The sequence below is a fragment of the Thalassophryne amazonica genome, chromosome 14 (assembly GCF_902500255.1).
Source record: "Thalassophryne amazonica chromosome 14, fThaAma1.1, whole genome shotgun sequence".
Taxonomy (NCBI): Eukaryota; Metazoa; Chordata; class Actinopteri; order Batrachoidiformes; family Batrachoididae; genus Thalassophryne; species Thalassophryne amazonica.
The window spans coordinates 27,235,942-27,249,533 of NC_047116.1; the positions used below are offsets into that span (position 1 = coordinate 27,235,942).

General features: G+C 41.5%; 2 protein-coding genes across 2 annotated transcripts in view; both read left to right on the top strand.

Moving 5' to 3' along the window:
* Positions 1–1,183: 1,183 nt before the first annotated feature.
* On the top strand, positions 1,184–6,562 carry LOC117525189 (cytochrome c iso-1/iso-2). The gene is made up of 3 exons (XM_034187034.1): positions 1,184–1,302; positions 5,565–5,741; positions 5,838–6,562. The coding sequence occupies exons 2-3, from the start codon at positions 5,570–5,572 to the stop codon at positions 5,981–5,983; spliced, it is 318 nt and encodes a 105-aa protein (XP_034042925.1). The 5' UTR covers positions 1,184–1,302; positions 5,565–5,569; the 3' UTR covers positions 5,984–6,562.
* Positions 6,563–11,663: 5,101 nt separating this feature from the next.
* Positions 11,664–13,592, top strand: part of pde11a (phosphodiesterase 11a) — a 123,555-nt gene continuing 121,626 nt past the window's right edge. Inside the window, exon 1 of the mRNA XM_034186517.1 lies at positions 11,664–12,957. Coding sequence (XP_034042408.1) covers positions 12,157–12,957 — 801 coding nt within the window. The 5' untranslated portion in view covers positions 11,664–12,156. The remainder of the gene's footprint in view (positions 12,958–13,592) is intronic.

A 13,592-nucleotide genomic window follows, 5' to 3' on the forward strand; every position in this document is an offset into this window, starting at 1 on the left:
CCTTCTGGTTAGAGAGTCCGACTCCCATGCCGGAGCTCATGAGTTCGCGTCCTGAGGGGAGCGAATGGGCGGAATCATAACAACACAACGCAGAGTGCAGCCGCTACACCTGTTCACTGTCTCGTGTTCAGGTTTCCTGTTGGGCCTTCATGATTACTGTAGTGGCCATTGGGCACACAAGGTCCCCACCATATTTCACTCCAACAGCCAATCCCTTACTTGATCCGTTCTCTGTCACAACACAGGCGAGAGGTTGGATTTCGACGCCCAGATTTTGTTGGTAGGGAGATAATGATTCAATGAATTTATTTTCAACAAAGAAAACACAAAATAGAGAAAAAAATCTGCAAGAAAAAATATGTCAACCAAGAAACAATGCTGAAAAAGGAGTAAGAAGATGTAAACACAGATTACAGATTCCTACTCCCTTCACACTTATTCCAATTAAGCATCATGGGGGGCTGGAGCCTATCCCAACAGTCACAGGGTGTGAAGTGGGGTACACCCTGGACAGGACGCCAGTCTGTCGCAGGGCCACATGTAGACAGACAAAGACATTGACACACCTACAATCAATTTAAAGTTTCCAATCCATGTCTTTGGATGTGGGAGGAAGCCAGAGCACCCAGAGGGAACCCACGCAAACACGGAGAGAACATGCAAACTTCCACACAGAAAGGCCACAGGTGGGAAGTGATCCCACATCCTTCTTGCTGTGAAGCAACAGTGCTAACCACTAAGCCACTGTGCTGCCTACCCCCTGCTTGATAGTCATATATTAAAATAAATGACAACTTAATGATATCACCAGTTAAATCCAAAAATATTCAGCCCCATACCCACACAGTGCCACAAACAAAGAAAAATACCTAAATAAAAAAAATTACACAATAAATCAATCAAAAAATTATAATATACTTGTATATGTAAACCTGTCATCCCTAGAGCTTGTTGTAGGTATGGCTGCCTCAGTTATTATTAAATTATGAATCTAGTTATATGAATTGTTATTATTATTATATTGGGTGGATCTGGGTTGCTCAGTTTTTGTTTGTTTGTTTTTAATTTTTGCTTTTTTGTATGTTGAAAATAAGTTTTGAGGTGATTCCTGAAAATGACCTGGGAATGATGAAAGAGGGTCGTAAACAGAGGGCGTGGTGATCTCAAGTCACATGATAGATGACGTAGACCCACTGTTCACGGAGCACACTTTTTGTGTTCCCACGCGTGATCGCACCTGACCAAAGAACGTCTAAACGGCCTCGTTTAGCAACAAGTCCTCGGATTAACAACCAACAAAAGGTAAGTATTTTTTTTAGGTGTTCATATTGTGTGTTTGTTTTAAAGTAGGAACTTTATTCTGACTGCCGGTGTTCTACAACGTGGTCTGACTGTACGCTTCCGGTTAAAACCTTTATTTAAAAAATGGCTTGTTATTTACTCAAATGTGATCGAAGTCACGGATGTGTTTGTTAAATTTGCTGTGGTGTTTTCGTGTATTACGAACGTTATATACAAACAGTACAACTTGGACTTGTTGGGATGTATTTCTTTAATAACACAGATCGCGGGTTATCTATGGGCTGGAAATAGTTTTTTGAAATGTATTTTTTTTAAGAGACTTAATGAGCTGGTTGCGTAACCTGGTCAAGACCAGGGAGTAAAGTACAGATAAAACTGGAAGTACCGGTGTCCTGACATTTCGTCCTACCGAGGCTTAGTGCGCATGCGCACAACACAAAAAAGACGTCATTTTTCAGCGGTCAGTATCCGCTTTGCACTTTTGCTGGTTTTAAGCAGGGGCGTAGGTTTGCATATGGACCATAGGGACAAGTCACAACCAATATTTTGGGATGGCAAAATAGTCCCTACCAATATTTAGCATTTTTTTTTATATATATCAAAATCATTCACTATTTTTTTGCGAACTCGATACTATAATTTTAGTCGTCACGTTTTGTGTTTTCGACGTGCCAGAGTGACAGGGTTACCATGTTGCAATTTCATTGGCTCACGTTCTTCTCACATGGACGTAAACAAAGCGCATCTCGTGGTAGGCAGTGCTTCATTTGTAAAGTGGGAGGTCCCGGAGCACAGAGGATGGGTGGCTCCAGTGCAGTGTTGCCAGATGTACGATAATTATCGTATTTGTACGATAGTTTTGCCCTCTGTACGATCAATAATGGGAAAAAATCCAATATGTACGATCATTTCAGTTGGTTGCCCAAACACGCATCTCTCTCTGACACCCAAGAATCATTTTGCAGGCGTTGCACTCAGGCGGCATCAAAGACACACCACACATAGGGCTGCTGCTGGCTTTGGGCGACCGGGACAGTCATTTGAAAGCCCGCCCCCTCTCTATACAAGTTCCCATCCTATCTCTGCCGTGACAGGAAGATTCCCCAGCCAACATCTTTTTTTTTTTTCGAAACTTTATTTCAACAAATGCAATAACAAATGAACAAAACACAAGAGCAAAGAGATATACAAGAAAAATAATAAAAAAAAAAGGTTCAAGTTCCTTATGGAGGTGTCAACATTTTTTCTGTGTTCAACAAAATCTGCACAAGTGGCCATGGCATCGGATGACGACAGCGACCTCGAGGTTGAATTCGACTCTTTCTAGTCTGGTAATTGACACGTTTGTGTCCCTTCACAGAAAAAAAAAAAATCTTTCTAGTCTGGTAGTGCATTTGCTTGTGCATTTGTGTTCTTTCTGTGCCATAGTTTCCCCATTACTATAATTACTGTTTAAAAATGTGACAAAATTCTTTGTAAATTAAAAAAAAAAAAAAACGCAAAAATAGCTACGTTGTATGCGTTTTGTTTGTGTACGATAATTTCTCCCAAAATACGATAATTTTGAGGTTTTGGTACGATAGTTTCATATTTCATATCTGGCAACACTGCTCCGGTGCGGAAAAACAAGAAGGGCGGGGCTTGCGAACAATGCTGTGCGCCACACTTAAAATAAACTGCACACCCACACAAACACATCTTCACAAATGACACTAACACCCTGCCTTTTCCTCAAAAATTACTACATTTATGTTTGCTGTCTGTCTCTGTACTGTCAGTTTTGCGCTCTTTTTCATACTTTTCCCTCGTTTCAAAAGTCACCGAACGCACTTTATATATGCAACATATAGCATACTGTTGGAAAGCACGGGTTCTTGACTTGCTGTCAGTGTTGAAATTTTTCAGAGTGAGGGCTTACATGAGAACTTACGGTAATGAGAATCAGCGGCGCACTAGTGTGAAACTTCCGTGTTTTTCCTCTGCGTTATGACATCACAGGCTTACGTTTACCGTAATACACCATATATGTTATTGGAAATCCCTTTTTTTTTTTTTTGGCAAATTAGGTTGCCAGATACCTACAACTGCATTATTGATGAAGAGAATAGATTATACATCTTGGTTGCAAAAACTTTTTTTTTTTTTTAGCTCCACAAGTATATTTTTTGTTGTTGTCTTGTTCTCTCAGGTGTAGGCCTATAGAATAGATTCATGATTTTGGGTGCAATTTTGTTATTTAAGCTATTTGTTTGTTTGCCTACACACTTAATATTGTAAATAAAGTGTTAAATTATTCAGCATTATGTCATCATATGTTATGTATTATGCTGTACTTGTGCATCTAATGGTATGAGTGGGTTAGGGGGTGGTGGTGGGCAGGGGGGCCGGGGGGTGGGGGTGGTATTGTCCCTACCAAAGCTGAGACCAAACCTACGCCCTTGGTTTTAAGTTATTCGAAACAGCAGATACTAGCTAAATGACCGATTTTATAACTACTATAAGCCACTTGGTAGATGCGTCTATAAAGTCAGCGTACAGTAGGGTGTCGACAAAGTGGGAGGGTTCGTCAGGGCAAAAAGGGCGAAGGTGGCACTGGTGACATCATAAAGGTATCGCTGTAAAACCCCCGAAGATGAGTCGGTCGGCCCTAATTAACCACTCTGTAAGTATGAATGGGAAATTCGGAAAACATTCATGGGCTTTTTTCCTCAAATATCAGAGACAGATTTTTTTTTTTTCAAATATTTACTGCCCCCCGAAAATCTTCTGTAATGAAAATACTTTTAGTATATAATGGGGATGTGTTGGGACGTCATCGGTTTCCACGCATCAGACTTGGAGTGGTTTGGCTTCGATGCATGTGCAACTTGGACGTGAGCGCCATCTGGTGGCTAAATCAGTATACAGTCTGATTAAACAACTTGAAGAGAATTAATTTCCTTCCCGTATGTTTGTGTGTAGGCTCTCAGTTGTCCAGGTGGTTTCCATAGTAGAGAAGCTTGAATCTTCGACTGGACTGGGTTGCTTGACGCGAGGACGTTTCGCTTCAAATCGCAGAAGCTTCCTCAGCTAAAATTCTTGCTCTGGAAGTCTGACTTCTGTCTGACTCTTGTAGAGAAGAATAAAACAGAAGCCAACAAAAGCTGGAGTTTTAAACCTAACCAGACCCCTCCTACTGAGAGGCAGACTGCTGTAGGCTAGTGACTAAACAATAGCTCTAATTAGCACACCTAATGGCAGGACAGCTGTCCCTCTAATGATGGGATGGATGCCTTTCTGATGGCTCCCTTGATGACGTGAATGACTCATTACCATGAACAAAAGACTGAAACTCCTTTGACCTGAGCACCCCATTGTAAACAGGGGATAAAATTTCCTTACCGTAAACTGGGCAGGGTGGAGCAGAAGGTTCCTGGTTGAAGGCCACTCCTGCCTGTTCTCCATGTAATGTGGATGGGCATCTGGTGTAAAACCTGTGCTAAATCTACACGCAGAGCTGAGGTGGATCTATCCTGGGTGAAATTATTGAGAAGCTGATGGGCCTTACTATTTTTTAAAACTAAACTCTGCTTTAGTAGAAATATAAATAGCCTGTTGCATCCATCCATCCATTTTCTTCCGCTTTATCCGGAGTCGGGTCGCGGGGGCAGCAGCTCAAGCAAAGCTGCCCAGACATCCCAATCCACACACACCTCCCCCAGCTCCTCCGGGGGAACCCCAAGGCATTCCCAAGCCAGCCTAGAGACATAGTCTCTCCAGCGTGTCCTGGGTCTTCCCCGGGGCCTCCTCCTGATGAGACGTGCCCGGAACACCTCTCCAGCAAGGTGTCCGGGGGCATCCGGAAAAGATGCCCGAGCCACGTCAGCTGGCTCCTTTTGATGTGGAGGAGCAGCGGCTGGACTCTGAGCTCCTCCCGAGTGACCGAGCTCCTCACTCTATCTCTAAGGGAGCACCCAGCCACCCTGCGGAGGAAACTCATCTTGGTTGCTTGTACTCGCGATCTTGTTCTTTCGGTCGTGAGCCAAATCTCATGACCATAGGTGACGATCGGAACGTAGATTGATCGGTAAATCGAGAGCTTTGCTAGAGAGCTAAATCGAGAGCTTCAATGCAACAGGCTAGACCCCCTTTAAGTATCTCGGGGTCTAGCCTGTTGCATTGAATTTTTATTTTTGCAAGTGACCACATGTAATCAACAGAATTTGTAAATGTCAAACTATTTCTGTAGTTACTAACTTTTTTCTTTTTTTTTGTCCTAATAGGAGCCATGTCTGGAGACATTGAGAAGGGAAAGAAGGTGTTTGTGTTAAAGTGTGCCCAATGCCACACTGTGGAGCAAAATGGAAAACACAAGGTCGGACCAAACCTTTGGGGCCTTTTTGGACGTCAAACCGGCCAAGCTCCAGGCTTCAGCTACACTGAGGCCAACAAAAGCAAAGGTAAATACTCTGCATATGTTAATAATCCAGAACAGATATAACAAGTTTGTGTTTTTTTTGTGTCTAATCATCACATACTCACTTTTTAAATTATAGGAATCATCTGGGATGAAGACACCCTCCTCGTTTATTTGGAGAACCCAAAGAAATACATTCCAGGAACAAAGATGGTCTTCGCTGGCATTAAGAAGAAGTCTGAACGAGCTGACCTCATAGCATATCTCAAGTCTGCAACTTCATAAAGATGCCTTCAACTCTGAAACTGTGCCTGTTTTAAAAATTAGTTTTTCAACTTATGAACAGCTCACCACATCAATATGTTCGTTTCCCCCCCTGCCAAAAGGCTAGAATCCTGTTCTAATTCTTTCTCTTAGTTTCTGTACATCTTGTTCAATATTGACAGTGCGATTATCTCAACAGCAGACACAGCTTCAGGTTCTTTGATTTTTGGTGTGAACGTTGTGCAGTGTGGACCTCTTTCTGATAAGGTTCTCTGTTTTGGTGGAGAAACGCGCGTGCCCTGGTTTTAAGAGGCTCTTTTCAAGCGTAATTTATTCTACGATATAATGTGTATTCCAAAAGCAGGGACTGAAAGCTGTGCCTCTGTAAAATGTCACCCAGTATTTTTTTTTCATTCTTTTATTAATAACTGTAGCAGACAATCAATTTTTTTAATTTTCTGTTCATAACATGTTCATGGTTTTTTTTTTTTTTTTTTTTTTTTTTTTTTTTTTTCTCAGTCTCCTCCAGAATGATCTGTGACTGATACCTCATTGCTTTCTAAGTCAGTTGAAGTTGTAAGTTAAAGACAACTAAACACTAAACATGTTGTCAGTGTGTTTGATTGTGTGAAACTGATGGAGGTTTTCTGTGCATTACCTCATGAACAGGATGGAATTGGTCTGGTGTCTCAAGTGCTGCAACCAATGATATGATCAATGTGAAATCTTAGTCTAATGGTGGGGAAGGCCCATCATAAGCTCCTCGCTCATAAAGTAACCAGTATTTTTTTTATTATTATTATTTATCAAGAATCTGAAATTCAAGTCAGTCTTTGTTGATGTGAGATGAGCAACAAAACTTCACATTTCAAAAATAGTTTCAGTTTGGTGAAAATAACTGATTGAATATGAGTCAGTGATCAAAACAGTTTAATTTGAAATGGATGTTTAGTTTTTTCCAAAATAAAAGCTGTGGTTTTGATTTTTATTTATGGTCACTTTTATCAAACAACCCTAATTTCCCCCAATTTTGCTCCACTTGTTTCCCTTTAAAGCAACTGTAAAGATGGAATGAGATTTCTTTTTATATGGCTACACAACTGAATTATGTAATATACACTCAACAAAAATATAAATGCAACACTTTTGGTTTTGCTCCCATTTTGTATGAGATGAACTCAAAGATCTAAAACTTTTTCCACATACACAATATCACCATTTCCCTCAAATATTGTTCACAAACCAGTCTAAATCTGTGATAGTGAGCACTTCTCCTTTGCTGAGATAATCCATCCCACCTCACAGGTGTGCCATACCAAGATGCTGATTAGACACCATGATTAGTGCACAGGTGTGCCTTAGACTGCCCACAATAAAAGGCCACTCTGAAAGGTGCAGTTTTATCACACAACACAATGCCACAGATGTCGCAAGATTTGAGGGAGCGTGCAATTGGCATGCTGACAGCAGGAATGTCAACCAGAGCTGTTGCTCGTGTATTGAATGTTCATTTCTTTACCCTAAGCCGTCTCCAAAGGCGTTTCAGAGAATTTGGCAGTACATCCAACCAGCCTCACAACTGCAGACCACGTGTAACCACACCAGCCCAGGACCTCCACATCCAGCATGTTCACCTGCAAGATCGTCTGAGACCAGCCACTCGGACAGCTGCTGAAACAATCGGTTTGCATAACCAAAGAATTTCTGCACAAACTGTCAGAAACCGTCTCAGGGAAGCTCATCTGCATGCTCGTCATCCTCATCAGGGTCTCGACCTGACTCCAGTTCGTCGTCGTAATCGACTTGAGTGGGCAAATGCTCACATTCGCTAGCGTTTGGCACGTTGGAGAGGTGTTTTCACGGATGAATCCCGGTTCACACTGTCCAGGGCAGATGGCAGACAGCGTGGGTGAGCGGTTTTCTGATGTCAATGTTGTGGATCGAGTGGCCCATGGTGGCGGTGGGGTTATGGTATGGGCAGGCGTCTGTTATGGACGAAGAACACAGGTGCATTTTATTGATGGCATTTTGAATGCACAGAGATACCGTGACGAGATCCTGAGGCCCATTGTTGTGCCATACATCCAAGAACATCACCTCATGTTGCAGCAGGATAATGCACGGCCCCATGTTGCAAGGATCTGTACACAATTCTTGGAAGCTGAAAATGTCCCAGTTCTTGAATGGCCGGCATACTCACCGGACATGTCACCCATTGAGCATGTTTGGGATGCTCTGGACCTGCATATACTACAGCGTGTACCAGTTCCTGCCAATATCCAACAATTTCACACAGCCATTGAAGAGGAGTGGACCAACATTCCACAGGCCACAATTGACAACCTGATCAACTCTATGCGAAGGAGATGTGTTGCACTGCATGAGGCAAATGGTGGTCACACCAGATACTGACTGGTATCCCCCCCAATAAAACAAAACTGCACCTTTCAGAGTGGCCTTTTATTGTGGACAGTCTAAGGCACACCTGAGCACTAATCATGGTGTCTAATCAGCATCTTGGTATGGCACACCTGTGAGGTGGGATGGATTATCTCAGCAAAGGAGAAGTGCTCACTATCACAGATTTCGACTGGTTTGTGAACAATATTTGAGGGAAATGGTGATATTGTGTATGTGGAAAAAGTTTTAGATCTTTGAGTTCATCTCATACAAAATGGGAGCAAAACCAAAAGTGTTGCATTTATATTTTTGTTGAGTGTATATATATATATATATATATATATATATATATATATATATATATATATATATATATATATATATATATATATATATACAGAGCAGCTCATACTGACTGCAGACAGAATTATATATATATATATATATATATATATTAGACCAGCTCATACTGACTGCAGAATGAATGCTTGTTAACTACAATTATACCAGATATGTAATAAGTGAACTTTATTAAACTAGTCATATGTGAACACAAGATCATTAGGTGACCAGGTTAACAGAGTTATTAAGGTAATGGGTTATTTGTACTTGATGTAAATTATCTTAATTGTGCAAGAAAATAAACTTTCTCCCATAAGATAATAGATGAATCATGCAAGACCATTATTTTGTGTGCACAATAAAATAACATATTTCACAACATAATGTTTTTCCCCACAAGATACAAACTAACTTTATTTCATAAGATAATACATTGCTTAGACAAGATGATTATCTTGTGTGTATAAAATGGCGGTAATATATTCATACAAGATTATATAGTACTCATTATCATGTAGCCTACTAGATAATATGTTCTTTCCAAAAGGTAAATTATCTTTGGTGCACAAGATATGTTGGTCATTCAAGATAATCACTCTGAACAAGAAAATAACGTATTTCATAATATGCTTATCTTAAGTGCACAGTAAATTTTAGTCCCACAAGATATGTTGTTCCTGCAAGATAACTGTCTCATGCACACAATAACTTATTTCAGAACAAGTTGCTCCCAGAAAAGATAACTTATTTAATAACAGTACATTTGCTCAGATGACTATTATCTCAATTACACAAGATAATTTATTTCTTTAAGGTAATCTGTTATTCCTGCAATATACTTATCTTTTGTCAACAAAATAACTTCTTTCAGGAAAAATCTTGGTTCATACAACACGCTTTTATGTGCACTAATTTCCCAAGAAATAATTTTGTATTTTCGTGGGAGGGTGGTCATTTCATTATCATAATTTGTCCTAATGAATTGATATTTGTTTACATGTGCATTTATATATTTATATATGCGTGTTGCACAGGAGTGCCGATTTTATTTTTTATTATTTTGTTTCCAAGTGTTGTAGTGTACCTCCCTCTAGTGTTCACCAGGCATAACTACATACTACTACGACTACTAAAGTGAAGGAATTCAATTTTCTGACTCCCCCCAGTAACTGTCGATATGATCTAATTAAACCAGCACTGCAGTTTCCACGCGTGCCAAAGCTTTGAGGCTACGGTGTACTGCAAAAGTGCAAGATCCACAGGAAATGTGACTGTGCGCATCTTCCATTTAATTAGGTCAGATTTGATTGCACTTGTCATCCCAAAAAAAAAAAAAGTTTTCTCATGCAAATCCATGATGTGTGCTGCACCGAATGCATCGTTTAATCATATTCTAATTATAGAATAATATTGCTACTAGCACAGAACCTCACATGAACAATACACTCAACAAACAGTGGCGGCTCCATGGATGTTTTTTCTCTTGGTGGTGGTGGGGGTGGGGGGGGGGGGGGCAGTGATTATTTCACAGAGGACACACAAAGTTCATAGTAAATGTGCAAATGTGATTTTATTTAAAGTAAATCTAAGGTGCCTACTACATTCATGTTGTTGATGCATGCATACAATACATACGGAGCCCTGGAAGTGTCATTGCAAAATGTTTTGCCTGTGGAGAGAACGTGCACACATTTTATTATATTGTGCGCACGTTTTGTTATATTGTGCGCACATTTTAAGCATTGTTTGAGTAAAACAAACGTACAATCTACTTAAACGTGGCCAGAATTTGTAAAACGTGCCCTCAATATTGTCTTGACACATAAATGTTGGCTATTAGCCAACAAACCAGCAGACAGTGTAATACATTTCCCCATTAGAAATGGATCTGGTCAGGGTATATCATCATGGTTTGGGCACACAAGGACATACAGAGAACTCCAGACCAGGATAGTGACTACGCTCCACTATTTTCCTTCACTGTCCCTTAACAATGGACTCAATTTCACCAGATTCCTGGCCAGACATATTTGTCAATGAAGAAAACTGTTAAAAAAAAATCATGCTAGCATACTAAAGCAACTAGGACAATGAAAGAATTATACATCTTGAATCATGCAAGTAATGTGCACATGCTCAGCTGAACCCAGTGTGCTGCAAAGACAATATCTCATGGGCACTACGGAAACTGGGGCCGCTAATTGAGCATGTGAGAAACTGAGGTAGAAAACCAGTGGTGGGCACAGCTGCCCGAAACGTTGGCTTTGATAACACTAAGCCACTAACTGAAAGGTTAACTGCGATAATACCAAAAATGTGAAAACATGTAGATGAAGCTGACACTAACTGCTAATTTTTATATGAAGTTAGTTATGTGAAGAAGTTGATTTGTAATTAAACACATTATGATGTGAAGATGATGTGAGCAAGTGGCCACCTGCATATCAATACAGCCAAAGCAGAAGCTATTTGGTCCACTAATGGTTTTCATAGTTAGCTGAAAAACTAACCCGCTAAAGAAAAAGTTAGCTTTAATAATTATTGGTTAGCAGATTATTAGAACTGTGCCACTGCAGAAATGTAGCATTTGAATGGTAAATGTCAATTTTCTGGTGGGATCATGGTCGAAAATATAGTCCTATACAAACTTTGAAGCTCATGGTGCCGGTGCTTATGGACAAATATTGTAGTGTGAGATGGATGAGAGTCTCCTTGGACAGGACCCCAGTCCATTCCAGGTTACTTCCCCGCCCAACGCTGGTCGCCATTTGGGTGTAAGTAGGTGGACTGGCATAATGCAGATGAAATATCTTGTCCAAGAACACAAAGAAGTAGAGTGAATAAGAAACAAATGGAGCTTATACTATCTAATGAAGTTCTGGGGGGGGGGGGGGGTACCGCCCTTACCATGGAGCCGCCTATGTCACCAAAACTATGTAGCGTCAAAAAGTGAAGTCAAGCTTATAAATAAATAAAAACCACCACAAGAGCACACATTTACTCAAGTTATCATCATCCTGTGTGCACTGAGAGTCTTTCCAAGGAGTGCAAAGGGTTCAAAAAGCTGGAGGACTGAAACAATCCTGCGCTCCTGACTGTGACGAAGCGAGCATCAGCAGCCAACCACAGCCAGCGTCATTTGCGCACAAGAAGACCAATACGACGGCAACGCACCGTAGTGGCTGAAGGATTTGCCTTCACAGTCGTCTAGAGTGTGAATTTGTTTCCATCCACTTTAATCTGTCACATTTAATCAACGCGCGCATGCCGTGGAGGGGAAAATGTTGGCGTGTAAAGGGAGTCTCCATCCCAGAGTGGACCCTGGACACGCTGCGGGAGCTTCTGTGTTTCCAGCACCGTGGAAGTTGTGGCATCGATCCCTACTTTAAAGCCTTCTAGATGACATTTCTCTGCACGACGACCTCATGGATTTGGCTCACTGAAGAACAGCCATGGCTGTGCCAAATCTACTCTTCTCCGACGTGGAAAGTTTCCTGGACTCGCATCCCGATTTGTTGGAGGACTACCTGAATAGAAAAGGGAAGTACAGCATGGTGGAGAAATGGCTCAAGAACCACCAAGCGACCAAAAGTCCCACAGCCGCCGCCGCCTGCGCCTCCGCCTCCGCCACCACATCGGAGCCGGACAAAAGCAAAGACAGCTGGGCCAGCAAGTGCGACGGTCTGCAGAGACGAGCCTCGCAGAAGGAGCTGCGCAAAACTTTCGCCAGATCCAAAGCCATCAACGCCAACAGGACGTACGACGAGCACGTCAACTCCAGAGCGCAGGAGCCGCTGACGAGCATGAGGAGGAGAGCGCTGCTGAGGAAAGCCAGCTCTCTGCCCCCGACCACCGCGCACATCCTGAGCGCGCTGCTGGAGTCCAGAGTCAACATCCCACAGTACCCGTCCACGGCCGTGGACTTCAAATATTACCTCAAAGAGCACAACGAGCGGGAGTTTTTCCTCGAGCTGGTCAAAGACATCTCCAACGACCTGGATCTGACGAGTCTGAGCTACAAAATCCTAGTCTTCGTTTGTATCATGGTGGACGCGGACCGCTGCTCCTTGTTCTTAGTGGAGGGCACGGGCAACAAGAAAACACTCGTGTCCAAGTTCTTCGACGTGCACGCGGGCACTACCGTCCTGCCCTCAATGAGCAACTCGGACGAGGTTCAGGTGCCGTGGGGAAAAGGAATCATCGGATACGTGGCCGAGCACGGAGAGACAGTCAACATTCCAGACGCCTATCAGGTGCCGCGCGCGCTTTGAAGTGATTTGCTTTGTGACATCACCAGAGCGTACTTTTACCAACGCTCTCTTGTCAGCTCACTGCAGTCCAAAATAAACTCTGCAGGCTAAGAATAAAGAAAAAAAAAGTTCTCACAATGTCAGTCATTTTAATTTCATTTTTATTAAAGTTTTCCCCCCAAAATATATTATAATTAGAAGCATCAGCAAACCAGCACAGCTCAATGAGTGAGTTTAAAATAGTTTGTGAAAGTTTGTTGCTCAAAACAGACAGTAGACTGGTGATTAAAAAACAAACAACAACAAAAACAACAATCTACTACCACTATATACCACTATACTGTGCTGTGGACAGAATGATAAATATTTATTGTTCTACATCAACTTAAGTGCATAGAAGTAAATTGAAGTGGACGAGTTAAATTATTTTTGCAAGAAACAGCTCACAATAGCTAAACTCTTAAATATCAAGAACTTCATGGCTGAATGTGTTCTCCAATATGTTGAAAGGTCGAAGGTCACACCAACTTGGGATCTCCTGTTTCACAAATGTTTGACTTTTATACATAAAGTTACAACTGGAAGTGGCGCTTACATGCAGTTTACAAGTTATCAAGTTGTATTTATGTACCATAATT